Raw genomic sequence first — 15,896 nt, 5'->3', positions numbered from 1 at the left:
GGACTGGCCATGCAGGAGTGGTAAAGGCCCGGGCCACGCGCGACGCCTGGGGGCCCTGCTGCGTCGCCCGTTTGTTCGGGGAAGGTGGGGGGGACGCTTCATGCCGCCGCGCCCAGCAGGGTTTCCATGTCTGAGATGCCCGCCCTGGCCCCAAGAGAATGAACCAGCCGCAGAGGATGGCATCCATGCGGATGCCAGTAGCTCAGTAACAAGGAGCTCAGTAACCTCCTGGACTTCAGCATGATGTTCCCGCTGCCCGTTGCCAACGGGAAGGGCCGGCCCGCCTCCCTGGCCGGGGCGCAATTCAGAGGTTCAGGTCTTGAGAACTGGCCCAGCTCAGGCTCCTAGGGCAGCGGCGACCAGAACAGCTCCTCCTTTGACCCCAGCTGGACGTTCAGCGAAGGCGCTCAACTTGCTGAGTCGCACAGCAGCCACTCTTCATTCACATTCCTGGGACCGGGACTCGGAGGCAAGAGCAGCTAGCGGGGTCTATTCCTCCTTTGGTAGAGACGCAGGCGTGCGCAGCCTGACTCAGGCTGGCTTCCTGCCGGGCAAGCTGGCCCTCAGCAGCCCCGGACCTCTGTCCCCTTCAGGCATGAAGGGGACCTCCCAGTACTACCCCTCCTACGCCAGCAGCTCTGGCGGACAGAGGCGGACAGCGGCCTGGACACGCAGCCCACGAAGGTCGGGAATGTCCCGCCTGGTCTTCCATCCTTGGCGTACCTGCCCAGCTCAGGTGAGGAGTACGGTAGGGATGCCGCCGCCTATCCATCCGCCAAGACGCCCAGCAGCGCCTGTCCCGCCCCCTTCTACATGGCAGATGGCAGCCTGCACCCCTAAGCTGAGCTCTGGAGTTCCCCGGGCCAGGTGGGCTTTGGCCCCATGCTGGGCGGGGGCTCATCCCCCTCGTCCCTCCCGCCCGGCAGCGGCCCTGTGGGCAGTGGCGGAGGCAGCAGCACGTTTGGCGGCCTGCACCAGCACGAGCGCGTGGGCTACCAGCTGCACGGAGCAGAAGTGAACGGTGGGCTTCTGGCTGCATCCACCTTCTCCTTGGCCCCCGGAGCCACGTACGGCGGCGTATCCAGCCACACGCCTGTCAGCGGGGCCGACAACCTCCTGGGCTCCCGAGGGACCACAGCCAGCAGCTCTGGGGACGCCCTCGGGAAGGCCTGGCCTCAATCTACTCCCCGGATCACTCAAGCAATAACTTCTGGTCCAGCCCCTCCACCGCCGTGGGCTCCCCCCAGGGCCTGGGAGGGACGTCGCACTAGCCTGGAGCAGGAGTCCCTGGTGCCTTATCACCCAGCTACGACGGGGGTCTCCACGGCCTGGAGAGTAAGATAGAAGACCACCTGAACGAGGGCATCCACGTGCTCTGCAGCTACGCCATGGGCACGGCTAGCAACGTGCACACGCTGCTGCCCGGCCACCGGGCGCTGGCCTTGGGCTTCGCCGGCCCCATGCTGCTGGTGGGGGCAGCACGCAGGCCTGGTTGGAGGCGAACACCCTGAGGACGGCCCTGCGGGCAGCGCCAGCTTCATGCACATCCATGTTGCCCTCTCCAGCTAGCCAGGCGCCCTCCCCGACCTCTCTTGGCCTCCCGACTCCTGCAGTGGGCTAGGGCGAGCAGGCCACTGGGGAAATCAAGCGGGAGGAGGAGGATGAGGAGAACACGTCGGCGGCTGACCACTCAAAAGGAGAAGAAGGAGCTGAAGGACCCCCGGGACCAGACCAGCCCAGACAAGGACGAGGAGGAAGATGACCTTTTCCCCCCAGAGCAGAAGGCCGAGTGGGAGAAGGAGGTGGCCAATAATGCCAGGGAGCGGCTGCGGGTCCCTTAAGAGGGCTCTTAAGGAGCTGGGGCGCATGTGGCAACTGCACCTCAACAGCGAGAAGCCCCAGACCAAACTCCTTATCCTGCACCAGGCCGTCTCGGTCATCCTGAATTTGGAGCAGCAAGTGCGAGAGCGGAACCTGAATCCCAAAACAGCCTGTTTGAAACGGCGAGAAGAGAAGGTGTCGCGCGTGTTCGGATGCCCCCAGATGGTGCTTTCAGCTGCCCACCTGGGCCTGAGCGAAGCCCACTACCCCGCTGGGCACATGTGAAAGGTACGCCTCCGTGGGACGAGCCACCGGCCCTCAGTCCCGTGGGCTGGGCCCGGAACGCCCACTTGAGGCCCTGGGCTTCATCCACATCCACACCTCACACAACTGTTGTCAGCATTGAGCCAACACTGACCTGATGAGGCTCGGAGTGATGAGGGCAAGGAAGGTGAGTGATGGGGGTGAGGAAGGTGACGCTGGGTCCAGGAGCTCCCTGGGACCCCGGCTCACCCCTCACTGGCCTCGCTCCCCCTGCCCCCGAATCTCAGCCACCGTGTCACCCTGTGACCTGCCCCATGGACCCTGAAACTGCATCTTGGCCCTGTTGTCTGGGCTGGCAGGAGCTTTTTGTTTTGTTTTTTTTTTTTTCAGTAAACAAAACCTGAATGCAAGCAACAAAACATACACTTTGTCAGAAAAGAAAAAAATGCCTTAACTATAAAATGTGGAGAAATCGTAACATATCACTTGAGGGAGATGCTGTGGAAACTTGGCTTATTCTTCAAAAGCCAGCAGCAAATTGTGCCTAAGCGTAATTTTTTTTAAGGAAAATAAAAAGAACATTAGTTATTAAAACAAAAACAAAAACAAAAAAACCTGGACTGACCTTGGCCAGACTGGATCAGACTGGCCTAGAGTAGACTTCAGAGGGTGACTCCCCTGGTGGGCTGGTCTCAGCTGACCTTGACTGTCCCGCCTCCACACAGGGCCCATCAATCTTCCCCTTGATCCCCTGCTGCAAAGACATTGCCTCCGATGCCACCTCCATGAACCTGGGCTGCCTGGCCACAGGCTACTTCCTGAAGTCAGTGACTGTGACCTGGGACAGAGGCTCCCTCAACAGGAGCGCTGTGACCTTCCCAGCCACCACCCTCATGCCCTCTGGCCATTACGCCATCACCAGCCCGCTGACTGCCTCGGGTGCGTGGGCCAAACGCTCACCTGCAGCGTGGCACACACTCTGTGGTCCGCAGACCAGGTCAGTACCTTCAGCGTCTACTCCAGGGACTTCACCCTCCCCACCGTGAAGATCTTACAGTCCGCCTGTGATGGCAGCGGACACTTACCCCTGACCATCCAGTTCCTGTGCCTCATCTCCGGGTACACCCAGGTGCCATCAGCATCACCTGGCTGGAGGATGGGCAGGTCGTGGATGTGAACTGGTCCATCGCCTCTCCCATGCTGGAGGATGAGCTGGCCTCCACACAAAGCAAGCTCACCCTCACCCAGAAGCGCTGGCTGCCCGACCACACCTACATCTGCCAGGTCACCTATCAAGGTAACACCTTTGAGGACAGTGCCAAGAAGCGTGCAGATTCTAACCCGCAGGGGGTGAGCACCTACCTGAGCCGGTCCAGCCCCTTCTACCTGTTCATCCGCAAGTTGCCCACAATCACCTGTCTGGTGGTGGACCTGGCACCCAGCAGGGAGAACGTGAAGCTGACTTGGTCCCAGGCCAGTGGGAAGTCTGTGGCTCAGGTCATCCTAAGGCAAGAGAAGCAGTGCAATGGCACGTTCACCATCACGTCCACCCTGCTGGTGGGCACCAGAGACTGGATCAAGGGGGAGACCTACCAGTGCAGGGTGACCCACACCCACCTGCAGTCCACGACCAAGATCAGCGGCCCATGTGCTCCCCCACAGGTCTACGTGTTTGCAACGCTAGAAGAGCCGAGGAACCAGGACAAGTGCACCCTCACCTGCCTGATCCAGAACTTCTGGCCCAAGGACATCTTGGTGCAGTGGCTGTACAACGAGGTGCAGCTCCCGGACACTTGGCACAGCATGACGCAGCCCCACAAAACCAAGGGCTCTGGCTTCTTAGTCTTCAGCTGCCTGGAGGTTACCAGGGCTGAATGGGAACAGAAAAACGAGTTCATCTGCTCTGTGGTCCATAAGACAGCGACTGGCTCACAGACCGTCAAGTAACTGTTGTCTGTAAGTCCCATTAAATGTCCTCCTGCCTTCCTCCCCACTAGGGCTGTGTCCAGCTGTGTGGTGGGAAGGGCTGGCCAGACCTTCTGTCCACTGTTGCAGTGACCCCAGGAAGCCACCCCCAATAAACAGTGCCTGCTCAGAAAACAAACAAACAAACAAACAAACAAACAAACATAAAAACCCTAGAGGAAAACCTAGGCAATACCATTCAGGACATAGGCATGGGCAAGGACTTCATGACTAAAACACCAAAAGCAATGGCAACAAAAGCCAAAACAGACAGATGGGATCTAATTAAACTAAACAGCTGCATAGCAAAAGAAACTATGATCAGAGTGAACAGGCTACCTACAGAATGGGAAAAATTTTTTGCAATCTAGCCACCTGACAAAAGGCTAATATCCAGAATCTACAAAGAACTTAAACAAATTTACAAGAAAAAAACAACCCCATCAAAAAGTGGGTAAAGGATATGAACAGACACTTCTCAAAAGAAGACATTTATGTGGCCAACAAACATATGAAAAAAAGCTCATCATCACTGGTCATCAGAGAAATGCAAATCAAAACCACAATGAGGTACCATCTCATGCCAGTTAGAATGGCGATCATTAAAAAGTCAGGCAACAACAGATGCTGGAGAAGATGTGGAGAAATAGGAACACTTTCACACTGCTGGTGGGAGTGTAAACTAGTTCAACCATTGCAGAAGACAGTGTGGTGACTCCTCAAGGATCTAGAACTAGAAATACCATTTGACCCAGCCATCCCATTACTGGGTTTACACCCAAAGGATTATAAATCATGGTGCTATAAAGACACATGCACACGTATGTTTATTGTGGCACTATTCACAATAGCAAAGACTTGGAACCAACCCAAATGCCCATCAATGATAGACTGGATAAAGAAAATGTGACACATATACACCATGGAATACTATGCAGCCATAAACAAGGATGAGTTCATGTCCTTTGCAGGGACAAAGATGAAGCTAGAAACCATAATTCTCAGCAAACTAACACAGGAACAGAAAACCATACACCACTTGTTCTCGCTGATAAGTGGGAGTTGAACAATGAGAACATATGGACACAGGGAGGGGAACATCACACACCAGGGCCTGTTGTTGGGTGGAGGGCTAGGGGAGGGATAGCATTAAGAGAAATACCTAATGTAGTTGATGGGCTGATGGGTGCAGCAAACCACCATGACACGTGTATACCTATGTTAACAAACCTGCACCTTCTGCACATGTATCCCAAAACTTAAAGTATAATAAAATTAAAAAAAAATAAACAGTGAACATTTATTGTAGGCTTACATTGGGCTAAATGCATTTTATGGATAATCTCATTTAATCCTCATAACAACCCTTGGAGAACATGTATGATTATTATCTCTATTTTAAGCATGGAGAACTGAATAGCTTACCCAAGGTGGCATGACTAGTAAATCATTGGACCGGGATTTAAACCCAAAAAGTCTGATCCCAGAGTTCATGCTTATAAGCCTTCCTAACCATGATAATGCTTTAATCTGGCATTAATTGTTCTCTAATTTGGGTAGGTTTGAAATTTTTCATAATAAATATTAAAAATAGTTTTTGAGGAAATGTCCTCATGATAATCATTAGAACTGCCTTCATCTAATTATTTTTAGGGTATGAGTGAAACTAAAAAGTAAGACTCATCTAAAAATAATCATCTGTTTTGGCCATATCCCCAGTGATACATGAATTTAATTGTTTTTATTGTTTTCAGAATGAAAAATTAAAGAGGTTAAATAAAATTAGCTGGCAATCAAAAAATATTAGTTACATGAAGATTCAGAGATTTGGGTATACTTAATGAATACAAGCTAATAAATATTTATTAAGACTCTACTGTGCTCCAAATACTATACAGGGAGGTAGGGATATGAAGATAGGCTTTGCATCAGAAAAGGACTGTCCCTTAGTAGAAAGGCTGAACTAAAAGGAGAAGTTTGACGTGATAGGCAAATTCAACTGACAGGTCCACTACCCATAGTCCCTTCAAGAGCTCATAATTAGGAAAAGTCAAATGTATAATATTGCACTTTCAATAATTAAGTGCAATAAGTGTAAGTGCAATAATTAAGGTAATGGGAAAACATAACAGTACAAATAATTCAGCTGAAGATTTATGTAAGATAACTAAGATGACATTTCAACTATTGGTTGAATTGACCTCTCCCTCATGAATGGGATTAAGGCCCTTATAAGAGGCTTCATGCAGCATTTGGCTCCTCTTGCCGTTCCACTTTCATCCATGTGAGGACACGGCGTTCCTCTCCTCTAAAAGATGTGGCAACAAGGCTCCCCTTGGAAGCAGAGAGCAGCCCTCACCACACACCTGAACCTGCCAGCACCTTTATCATGGACTCCCAACCTCCAGAAGTATGAGAAATAAATTTCTGTTCTTTATAAATTATCCATTGTCAGGTACTCTGTTACAGCAGCATACATGGACGCCCAGTACACCATGTTAATGAGTTCAGACCTTCTTTAGTAGACAGTGCGTAAGGTGGGAAATTAGAGGCTTTATCCAAATAACATGGTGAGATTCATATTTTAGAAAGATAGCTCTACTTTTGTTATAGAACAGCAGTTCTGAAAGTGTGGGGACTTTAGGGTGTCTGTGAAGTAAAAAATATTTTCATAATAATGGATGTTATTTGCTCTTTTCACTCATTTTTTCATAAGTATAGTTTTCCAGAGGCAATAAGATATGTTTTCTAGTTAACCAAACATTGAAGAGACTTGCAAAAATGTAAAACAATGTGACTCTTATCAAAGTTTATTTTGGAAATAGTTATTTTCCATAAAATACATTACTTATGTTAACAGGTAATGGTTTTATTATCTTAAATAAATTAATAAATATTTTTATATTTTATTAGCTTTAATATTTAATATGGTAAATACTGGTAGATATAACTTGCAGAAACAAAAGTTTTTTGGCAACCTCAGTAATTTTTAAGAGTATACGAGGAAGCCTGAGATCAAAAGCTTTGAGAACTACCGACAGAGGGGACGTTGTATTAATGAGAGGCTAATAGTAGAGAGGCAGCTAATTAGACAGATTTTATGAGGATCTAGGCCACTGGTTTTCAAACCTTTTAAGTATATATACTCACTAAAAGAATTTAGAAAAACCACATCCTCTTACACATTTTTAAATTGATAGCTAATTTTTTTCTTTGTAAGTAGTTATAATGTATTTTTCTAAAGTACTGTAAATATTGACATTTAAATAACAGCTATGTCAATCCTTTAAATGTGTCCAACTGAATCTAAATAGTGCTTGCAGTGAGCGGAGACCTCGCCACTGCACTCCAGCCTGGGCGACAGAGCGAGACTCCATCTCAAACAAACAAATAAATAGTGCAGCAATTTGATACCCACTTATCACCCACTTAAAAAGATTATATGAATAGACTTTTATTTTTTTGTACAAACTTTGTTACCATTCCTTTTTCTCTTTAAAATAGTATTCCCACTTCCCTTCTCATTCCAAATTTTGCATAATATGTTACATTTTGTGTTTGGATAATCTTACGATCACCTATTTTCTTTGTAACCAAAATATGTATATAAGTTGAAATTAATTAAAAATTTTCCTGTGACCAACAAACTTGTAACTATTCACATTTTTCTTCTGGGTTATCACTGAAGTTACTAGGATACAGTTTTCCAAAGCAATGTAAATAAAAATTTGGATAATTGCTTTAAAAATTTTATTGGTGAATGGAGCAATCCCTCCCCTCCAATTGGTTTGTATATCCTCGGATGAATATTATTTATTTCTACAATGGGACAAGATTAAGCATAAATTCTGTGTTCATTTTGCACTTTACAGATGTAAACGCTGAGAAAAGTTATTTGTGTAAGTGAGTGGACAGGAATGGAAGGAGTTTTGTTATAATAGTATCATTCATTTCTATGAGTCCTTCTGAGATATGCAGGAAAAAAGTACAGTAATATACCATTAAAAATTATCTGTTATTGGGCAGTTTCATTTGATCAGATCCATTATTTTTCAATTTTATTAAAAGCAGAGAATTAAAACCACTTGACTTTCAAAAATGAGTTTACTAACCAGTCATCAGGTTCATCTGTTTTCTCAATTTCTGAAAAGTATACCAAAAAGTTTTTAAAATTAATTCCAACTATATGTTACACTTTCACATGGATGTACCTTGTTTAAACTAATATATTCAGAAAAGTTTGAAAAAACAGACTATTATTAATACATTATTAATAACATATTTTATCATGTTTTAAATATATGATTTAAACACAGCAAACCTCTCAGCTACCTCAAAGGTTGAGCAGATTTTGTGAAGAATGTCCTTCATACAACCCATTTGGTAATGCCAGGCATCAAACAAATCACTTAATTTCTGGCAGGAAAACTCAGACTTCATTTTTCAAGTCACTGAATATATTAATAATATGTGATTTTTTTAAAACCTGAGAAACAAATGACAGAACAAATGCATGGAGGTATGTTTATTATGAAGCTAATGAAGCATATCCAGAGGTCCTCCTTCCAAGGTTCCTTTCTAATTTTAAATAGAAAATTATGCACTTTCATGTATAATTTTGTATTCTTCGTCATAATGAAAGCCTAAAAAAAAAAAAGACATCAAATTATATAAGGTTTGGGACCTGTATCTCTGCCTATACATGTGAAAAAATCATGAGGGCAGTCAGGATAAGCTTAAGATGATATATATATCTGGCATAATTAATTTCATATTATGAAAATAAGATAATTTCTCATTACTTAATTTGCAATAAATAATACAGAGTAAAGTATGGCTAAGATTATAACTTATGAAGTAAGGTATACGGTACAAGGCATGGTTATTCCTTCAGTAAATGTGTTAGGGGGAGGTATGAAGTGAATTCTGACGTATGACTTTGGGGAATAATTAGAAGCAACTTGTATGAAAATCAGAAATAACTTATTTTTCCTCATGATCAAAATTTTCATATGTATTTAATGAAAACAAAAAATATATACTGCTAAATGCAAATCAGGCAGTTAGCATATAGTTTTATTTTTATATTTGCAAGTAGAAAATAAATATTTTATACAGTGAAATGAAGTTCATTAAATTTTATGTAAATATTTTAGAATATGAGTTGATAAAATAAGTTTTAGCTAACTTATTGAATAATAAACACTGTCTTAGTCCCTTTATGCTGCTATAACAGAATACCTGAAAATGGATAATTTATAAAGAACAGAAATTTATTTCTCACACTTCTAGAGGTTAGGAGTCCATGAAAAAAGTGCTGGCAGGTTCAGGCGTCTGGTGAGAGCTGCTCTCTTCTTTCCAAGATGGAGCCTTGCTGCTTCATCCTTCAGAGAGGAGGAACGCCATGTCCTCACATGGACAAAAGTGGAAGGGCAAGAGGGGCCAAATGCTGCATGAAGCCTCTCATAAGGGCCTTAATCCTATTCATGAGGGAGAAGCCCTCATGGCGTAATCATCTCTTAAAGGCCCCACCTGTTAATACCATCACATTGACAACACCTGAATTTTGGAGGAGACACATAGCAAACACTAAATCTGAAGTCTGAAAGAACTCACTTAATTTTTATTCACAGGATTTTGCCCATGATATCATTTTTTTTAAAACTCAATTTCATTTAAAAGAAACTTTGTTATCTATATTGTTTTTCTTGTTCGAAAAGGCTCTTTTGTTTTAAGCTAACAATATGTTATAGCATGTCCTAGGGGTTGATGGTAATAACTGGGGGAAAAAAGTGCCTCTGCTTAAATGTTGTAAAAAATTGGTGAAACAGGATTTTGGACTCCTGGAGGATCCTTTACTCTTTTTACTATAGAAGTACCCATTGGATGATCTTTGTACATTATTCTTCACCTTGTTTGAAGACCTCTGTGCTAGTCATGAGATAAGGATGTGATGTAAACTTTAACAATGGGTTAGGAGACTGATTGGAGATATTTCTAAGCTATACTCTAAAGGGACTTAAGTGGGTCATTAGACAATGGAGTGAAAGATGCATCAAAAATAATTAAGATTTTCAACTTGAGCAGTTAAATAGATTGTGATGCTATTTATTGCATAAGAAACAAAATAATCAGCAAGTTTTGGAAAGAGGATGGAATTCTGTTTGCCTATAGATCTTTAATGTGGAAATGTTCTAAAAGTCTGGAGCACTAAACAAAGGTCAAAGATATGGTTATAAATTTGGGAGACTTTAGTATATAGGTGGATGATACTATCTAAGGGAAAGTTTTTAACCAAGAGAGGAATAAATCTGATGATGAGACCCCGGGAAACCTTCAATTTAGAAGAGGCAGAAAAGTAGTAGTAGTGTTGGGAAAATATAATTGAAAACAAAATCTCCCAACCCAGAAAACCTTTCCACAAAGATAGAAGGAAAACAATTTTATGATTGAGTAAGCATTAGAGCAGGATGTGATGTGTATCACAAGCAGTCCCCTAAGAGATTTGCAAAGACAGAAGGAAATCTCACCCTTTTATATAGCCAACCTGATATAAACCCCTTTCATTCAAGTTCTTAGGATAAACATTAACTAGTCCTCAAGTAAGAAGACTTGACAGCACTATTTGCCACATACGTAGTTTATTCTAAATTCACTTGGTAATTGGAGTGACTTTGCTAATTGGCTTTATACAAAGGAAAAATACACTTTTCATATCTTCATGACAGGAGATGGTTTTGCAGCTTGGAAGGAGGCTCCTGCTGAAGTTAGGCTTCTACTCCCACAGAAACTGGGAGTAAGGGTGCTATCTTCCTTGATGACTGAATTCCCAAGAGATAGTTACAGGTTCTTGAGAAAGACATTCATGGGTCATAAAACTGGCAAGAGGCTTTGAAGCAAGAGATTTTTAAAAGATTTACATACATTTCAAAAAGACAAAGAATTTACAAGTTTTCTGAATGCTCTAAGAACAAAGAAGGAGGAGTCTTTCTTCTTATTTTCAACAGGGGGAATTAATTTTGTTCTTTTTAAATTTGTATTTACCCTTACATAAGTGATAGAACAGACAGAAAAAAACGGCTGTGGAAATGTGCGGGAAATTACAATGAGTGCTATATGAAAACCAGAGGAAGAGCATATTTTGCAAGGAGTGAGGGAATAGTGCTGTCTTCAAGAACTTTGCATTCCCCTTGTGGAATAAAACTAACATACATTTGATAATAACATAACTAGATATGTAAAATTTGTAAAGACTAAATGTAAAAAGAATATAGCATTAGGATGTTTAATTATGTAGTATGGACTGCCAGTACTATAGGAATTCAGTGGCCTGAGGGCAATAAGACCTGGAGTAGGCAGGGAAGGATTTGTGGAAATTAGGAAACTTAAATGGGATTTTGAAGGAGAGATTAAATCTGTGTAATTCACATTTTTAATATCAGTCTAAAACACATCTCTGTAGCTGTCTCTATAATAAAGATAAACTTAGCAATGGAACCATGATACTCACAGTCCACTGGGCCAAAACAGTCCCTTGGATAGTGTTAATGCTTGAGTGAACAATGACACCACTGCTGTGACTTTTTACTTTCTGTATTCCTTCTCATAGTCACCCCCTCTTCTGATTAACAGGTTCTTCTTTTATAGCTTTAAGTCTTGCCTTGGAACCAATTTTTTTCTCCAGCATATTTATATGGATTCATTTAAAGCTTAACTTGCAAAGAGCAGCTTATTTTCACTTCTTAGAAGGTACTCTGCAGTTAACCTTGGTGCTGTCTACAGAGACAAAAATAAATTTCTTTGGATTTTAATTATCTTTCTATGTCAGAGATTCCCAAGACCATTCCCAGGTTGACGATTTGCTAGGAAGACTCACAGGACTCAGCATATATCCATATTCATGGTTATGAATCATTATAGGGAAATAACATAAAGCAAAATTAGGCACTCTCCACCTGGCACATACTAAAGTTACATACTCCCAGAAGAAAACTAGATGTTAGCATAAACTGTATTGTTTGTACAAACAATCTAGGCATAGTGAGTCACTCTTATTTAGGGAATTGTGGAATCCCTCCTGAAATCTAAGTTCACAGGTGCCAGGCAAAAAGGCTCTTTTAATCATAGAAGCCTCAGGCCTGCTGTGATAACTCTTTTCTCTACACGTTTTTTTTTTTTAATTTATACTATGATTTGCAGGTAAAATCAAGAGTCCACATATCAAGTAACTGTCTTTTAAATGTTCTTCATATATTTACAGGTATGCTCCGGAATCACTGACAGAGAGCAAGTTTTCTGTGGCCTCAGATGTTTGGAGCTTTGGAGTGGTTCTGTATGAACTTTTCACATACATTGAGAAGAGTAAAAGTCCACCAGCGGTCAGTGTGCTTTTTATTTACTTTCAGTTTTTTGTTTGTTCATTTGATTTTTATAAATTTATGGGGTACAAGTACAATTTTGCTACATGCATACATTGCATAGTGGTGAAGTCAGAGCTTTTAGGGTATCCACCACCTTAATAACATACATTGTATCCCTTAAATAATTTCTCAGCATCTACCCCACCAATGGCTCACCCTTCCAAGTCTCTACTGTCTATCATTCCACATTCTACGTTCATGTGTATACATTATATAGCTCCCACTTATAAGTGAAAACGTGGTATTGGGTCTTTCTATGGCTGATTTGTTTCACTTAAGATAATTACCTCCATCCATGTTGCTACAAAAGACATAATTTCATTCGTTGTTATGGCTGAATAGTATTCCATTTTGTATGTATACCACATTTTCTTTATCCAGTCATCCACTGATGGACACTTAGGTTGATTCGATGTCTTTGCTTTTGTGAAGAATGCTGCAATAAACATACAGGTGGAGGTATCTTTTTGATACAGTGATTTCTTTTCCTTCAGGTAGATACCCCACAGTGGGAATGCTGGATCGAATGGTAGTTCTATATTTAGGTCTCTGAGAAATCTTTATAATGTTTTCCACAGAGGTTGTACAAATGCACATTCTCACCAACAGTGTATAAGAGTTCCCTTTTCTCCACACCCTTGCCAACATCTGTTATTTTTTCTCTCTCTCATTTTTTTTTTTTCCATTCTGACTGGAGTCAGACATATCTCACTGCGGTAATTTTTTCTCTTTTTTTTTTTGTCATTCTGACTGGAATAAGGCATATCTCATTGTGATTTTAATTTGCATTTCTCTGGTGATTAGCATTTTTTCATATGCCTCTTGTCAGTTTGGGTGTCTTCTTTTGAAAAATGTCTATTGATTTCCTTTGTCCACTTTTTAACACGATTATTAGGGGGTTTTGGTTGAATTGCTTGAGTTCCTTATAAATTCTGGATGGTAGTTCCTTGTCAGATACAAAGTTTGCAAATATTTTCTCCGATTATGCAGGTTTTCTGTTCATTCTGTTGATTATTTATTTTGCTATGCCGAAATTTTTTAGCTTAATAAAGTCTCATTTGTCTGTTTTTGGTTTTGTTGCCTATGCTTTTGAGGTCTTTGCCATGAATTATTTGTTTACACTCATTTCCATTAAAGTTTTCTCTAGGTTTTTTTTCTAGTATTTTTCTAGTTTCAGATCTTACATTTAAGTCTGTAATTGATCTTGAATTAATTTTTCTATATGGTGATAAATATGGGTCCAGTTTCATTCTTCTGCATATGGCAATCCAATTTACCAGCACCATTTATTGAAAAGGGTGTCCTTTCCCATACTGCCCAAAGCAATCTGCAGATTCATTGCAGTTCCTATCAAAATACCAATGTCATTTGTTCACAGAATTAGAAAAAACAATCCTAAAATTCATATGGAACCAAAAAGAGCCCTAATAGCAAAAGCGATTCTAAGCAAAAAGAACAAAGCTGGAAGCATCACATTACTTGACCTCAAATTATAAGGCTACAGTAACCAAAGCAGCGTGGTACTCATATAAAAAACAAACACATAGATCAATGGAACAGAATACAAAACCCAGAAATAAAGCCACATATTTATAGCCAACTGATCTTTGACAAAATCAACAAGAACATACATTCAAGTTTTTTTTTAACATGAGAAAGGATTTATCCAAAGAATAGAAAGCCTAGGACTCACTTTAGAGCTTTTATTGCTTATTTTTAAGGCAATATCAAACAAAATAACCCCAAACCTATTCCTAAACTAGCTTGAATTTTTAAAAAGGGGGTATTGGGAAGCTAGTTAGTACAGTCTCTTAATATTACTTTTATTAAATCCAGTAAGCTAATTCATTCTAGGAATTATTGCATAAGTTAAAATAAACCTTCCAAAGTAATTTTTCTCTTGGTCATCATAGAATTTTTTTTAATATGGAAAAGTATGAAAAAATAAAAATCATCTCTAATGCAATTACTCAGAGAAGACCACCTCAATATTGTGGTATGTTACCTTTCAGGCTTCTTTTTATTTTGTGTATAAAAGTATATACAAAAAAAGTATATAAAACTTTTATAACTTTTATAAAAGTTCACTTATATAAATATATATTATTTTATAAAATTAAGGTCATACTGTGCAGTTTGCTCTCCTGCTGTTTCATGAAGTATTACAGCATGGGTAATTTACTGTATTAGAAAAATGTACTGCAAATATGTTTTCTAATTGCTGAGTAGCATTCCATCATAAGGCTATATATGTCTGAACAATCATTTTCCATTCTTCAGTCTTTTAAGTAACACTTCAGTGAACATAGTGAACATCCTCATGCATAAATATTTATATTTATCTCTGATAATTATCTTAGAATAAAAGTATAAGTAAAAGTTATGAACTATTTTAAAGATTTTTTTAATTCCAAAATGCTTTCTAGAAAAGCTGTGCCAAATTATATCTCAACAGCAATGCATAGGGATGTACATTTCATCATTTGCCACTATTGGTTATTATATTTTTATGTACTTTTGTCAAGTTGATAGGGGAGAAGTTGATAGGGGAGGATATATATTTTAATTTCCATTTCTTTTATTAATGTGATTGACTATTGCATTTCTTTTCTTAATGTGATTGACTATATATTTGTCGGGTGTTTAGGGTGGGTATGTACATATGTGAATTATCTCTTCTGTGCTTTGCCTATCTTTATATTTGTAATTTTTTTCCCAATTTATAAGAGCTGTCTATATTGAAAATAAGTAAATGATGTTTAAGTATTTTCCTAGCTTATAATTCAGATTTTAATTTTATAAACTTTGACATATGAAAGTTTTCTTTGTTGTATTTATGCTTATTCATTCATTTTTTCTTATATTCTCTTTTATATTCAACTTATTTCAATTGAAATGTAATATGATAAAAATATGAGTTTTTTAACAACAAAAAGCTCAAAGGAAATATGTTTTTAGTTCATGTGTTTTGAGCCCTCCTCAGGGGATTTGTGTTGAGTTTATTACAGCTATGGAAATGGAAATTATAGAAGTTCCATATTTAACAGCCTTATGTTTTTGATCCTAAAAGTAGTCTGTTTTGAAAAGGTTTGAAAACATACAAAAGCACACATACACTAAATTTTTTCCCATTGACTGGAGGAAATTGAGAAAGAATTTTGCTACGAATTAAATGTACAAAAAATATTGAAAGTGGGTTTGTTTTAGGAATTTATGCGTATGATTGGCAACGACAAACAAGGACAGATGATCGTGTTCCATTTGATAGAACTTTTGAAGAATAATGGAAGATTACCAAGACCAGATGGATGCCCAGATGAGGTAACAATTTTTTTTTAATCCAGGGTAATCATGCATTTTCTTTTACTTTTTACTCAAGGACTTCAGTTCACTTCCTGAAATTTAATTTGCGGAGCTTCCAGATAA

General features: G+C 40.6%; 2 protein-coding genes, 1 pseudogene and 1 gene segment (V, D, J or C); 3 read left to right on the top strand and 1 right to left on the bottom strand.

The window, feature by feature from the left end:
• Positions 1-15,896, bottom strand: part of INSL6 (insulin like 6) — a 197,100-nt gene that overhangs the window by 120,678 nt on the left and 60,526 nt on the right. Inside the window, exon 3 of one of the 3 annotated variants that reach the window (XM_055350622.2) lies at positions 8,561-8,693. The exons of 1 other annotated variant lie outside the window; for it this stretch is intronic. The gene's annotated coding sequence lies outside the window, so the exon portion shown is untranslated. Of the gene's footprint in view, positions 1-8,560; positions 8,694-11,667; positions 11,827-15,896 lie in introns of those variants that run through there. One more of the 3 variants, XM_055350621.2, reaches the window with a different exon arrangement.
• JAK2 (Janus kinase 2) overlaps positions 1-15,896 on the top strand; it is a 145,320-nt gene that overhangs the window by 127,900 nt on the left and 1,524 nt on the right. For all 3 annotated transcript variants that reach the window (XM_055350620.2, XM_004047770.5, XM_063696426.1), the window contains 2 exons: positions 12,311-12,428; positions 15,678-15,791. In XM_055350620.2, coding sequence (XP_055206595.2) covers positions 12,311-12,428; positions 15,678-15,791 — 232 coding nt within the window. The remainder of the gene's footprint in view (positions 1-12,310; positions 12,429-15,677; positions 15,792-15,896) is intronic.
• LOC101150253 (transcription factor E2-alpha-like) lies at positions 159-2,106 on the top strand (annotated as a pseudogene).
• LOC134756869 (immunoglobulin heavy constant epsilon-like) lies at positions 3,283-4,032 on the top strand. The segment is given in 1 exon segment: positions 3,283-4,032. A coding segment is annotated over 1 exon segment (750 nt).

Source organism: Gorilla gorilla, chromosome 13 (genome assembly GCF_029281585.2).
Source record: "Gorilla gorilla gorilla isolate KB3781 chromosome 13, NHGRI_mGorGor1-v2.1_pri, whole genome shotgun sequence".
NCBI classification, from domain to species: Eukaryota; Metazoa; Chordata; class Mammalia; order Primates; family Hominidae; genus Gorilla; species Gorilla gorilla.
This window is presented reverse-complemented; position numbering and strand designations above follow the sequence as displayed.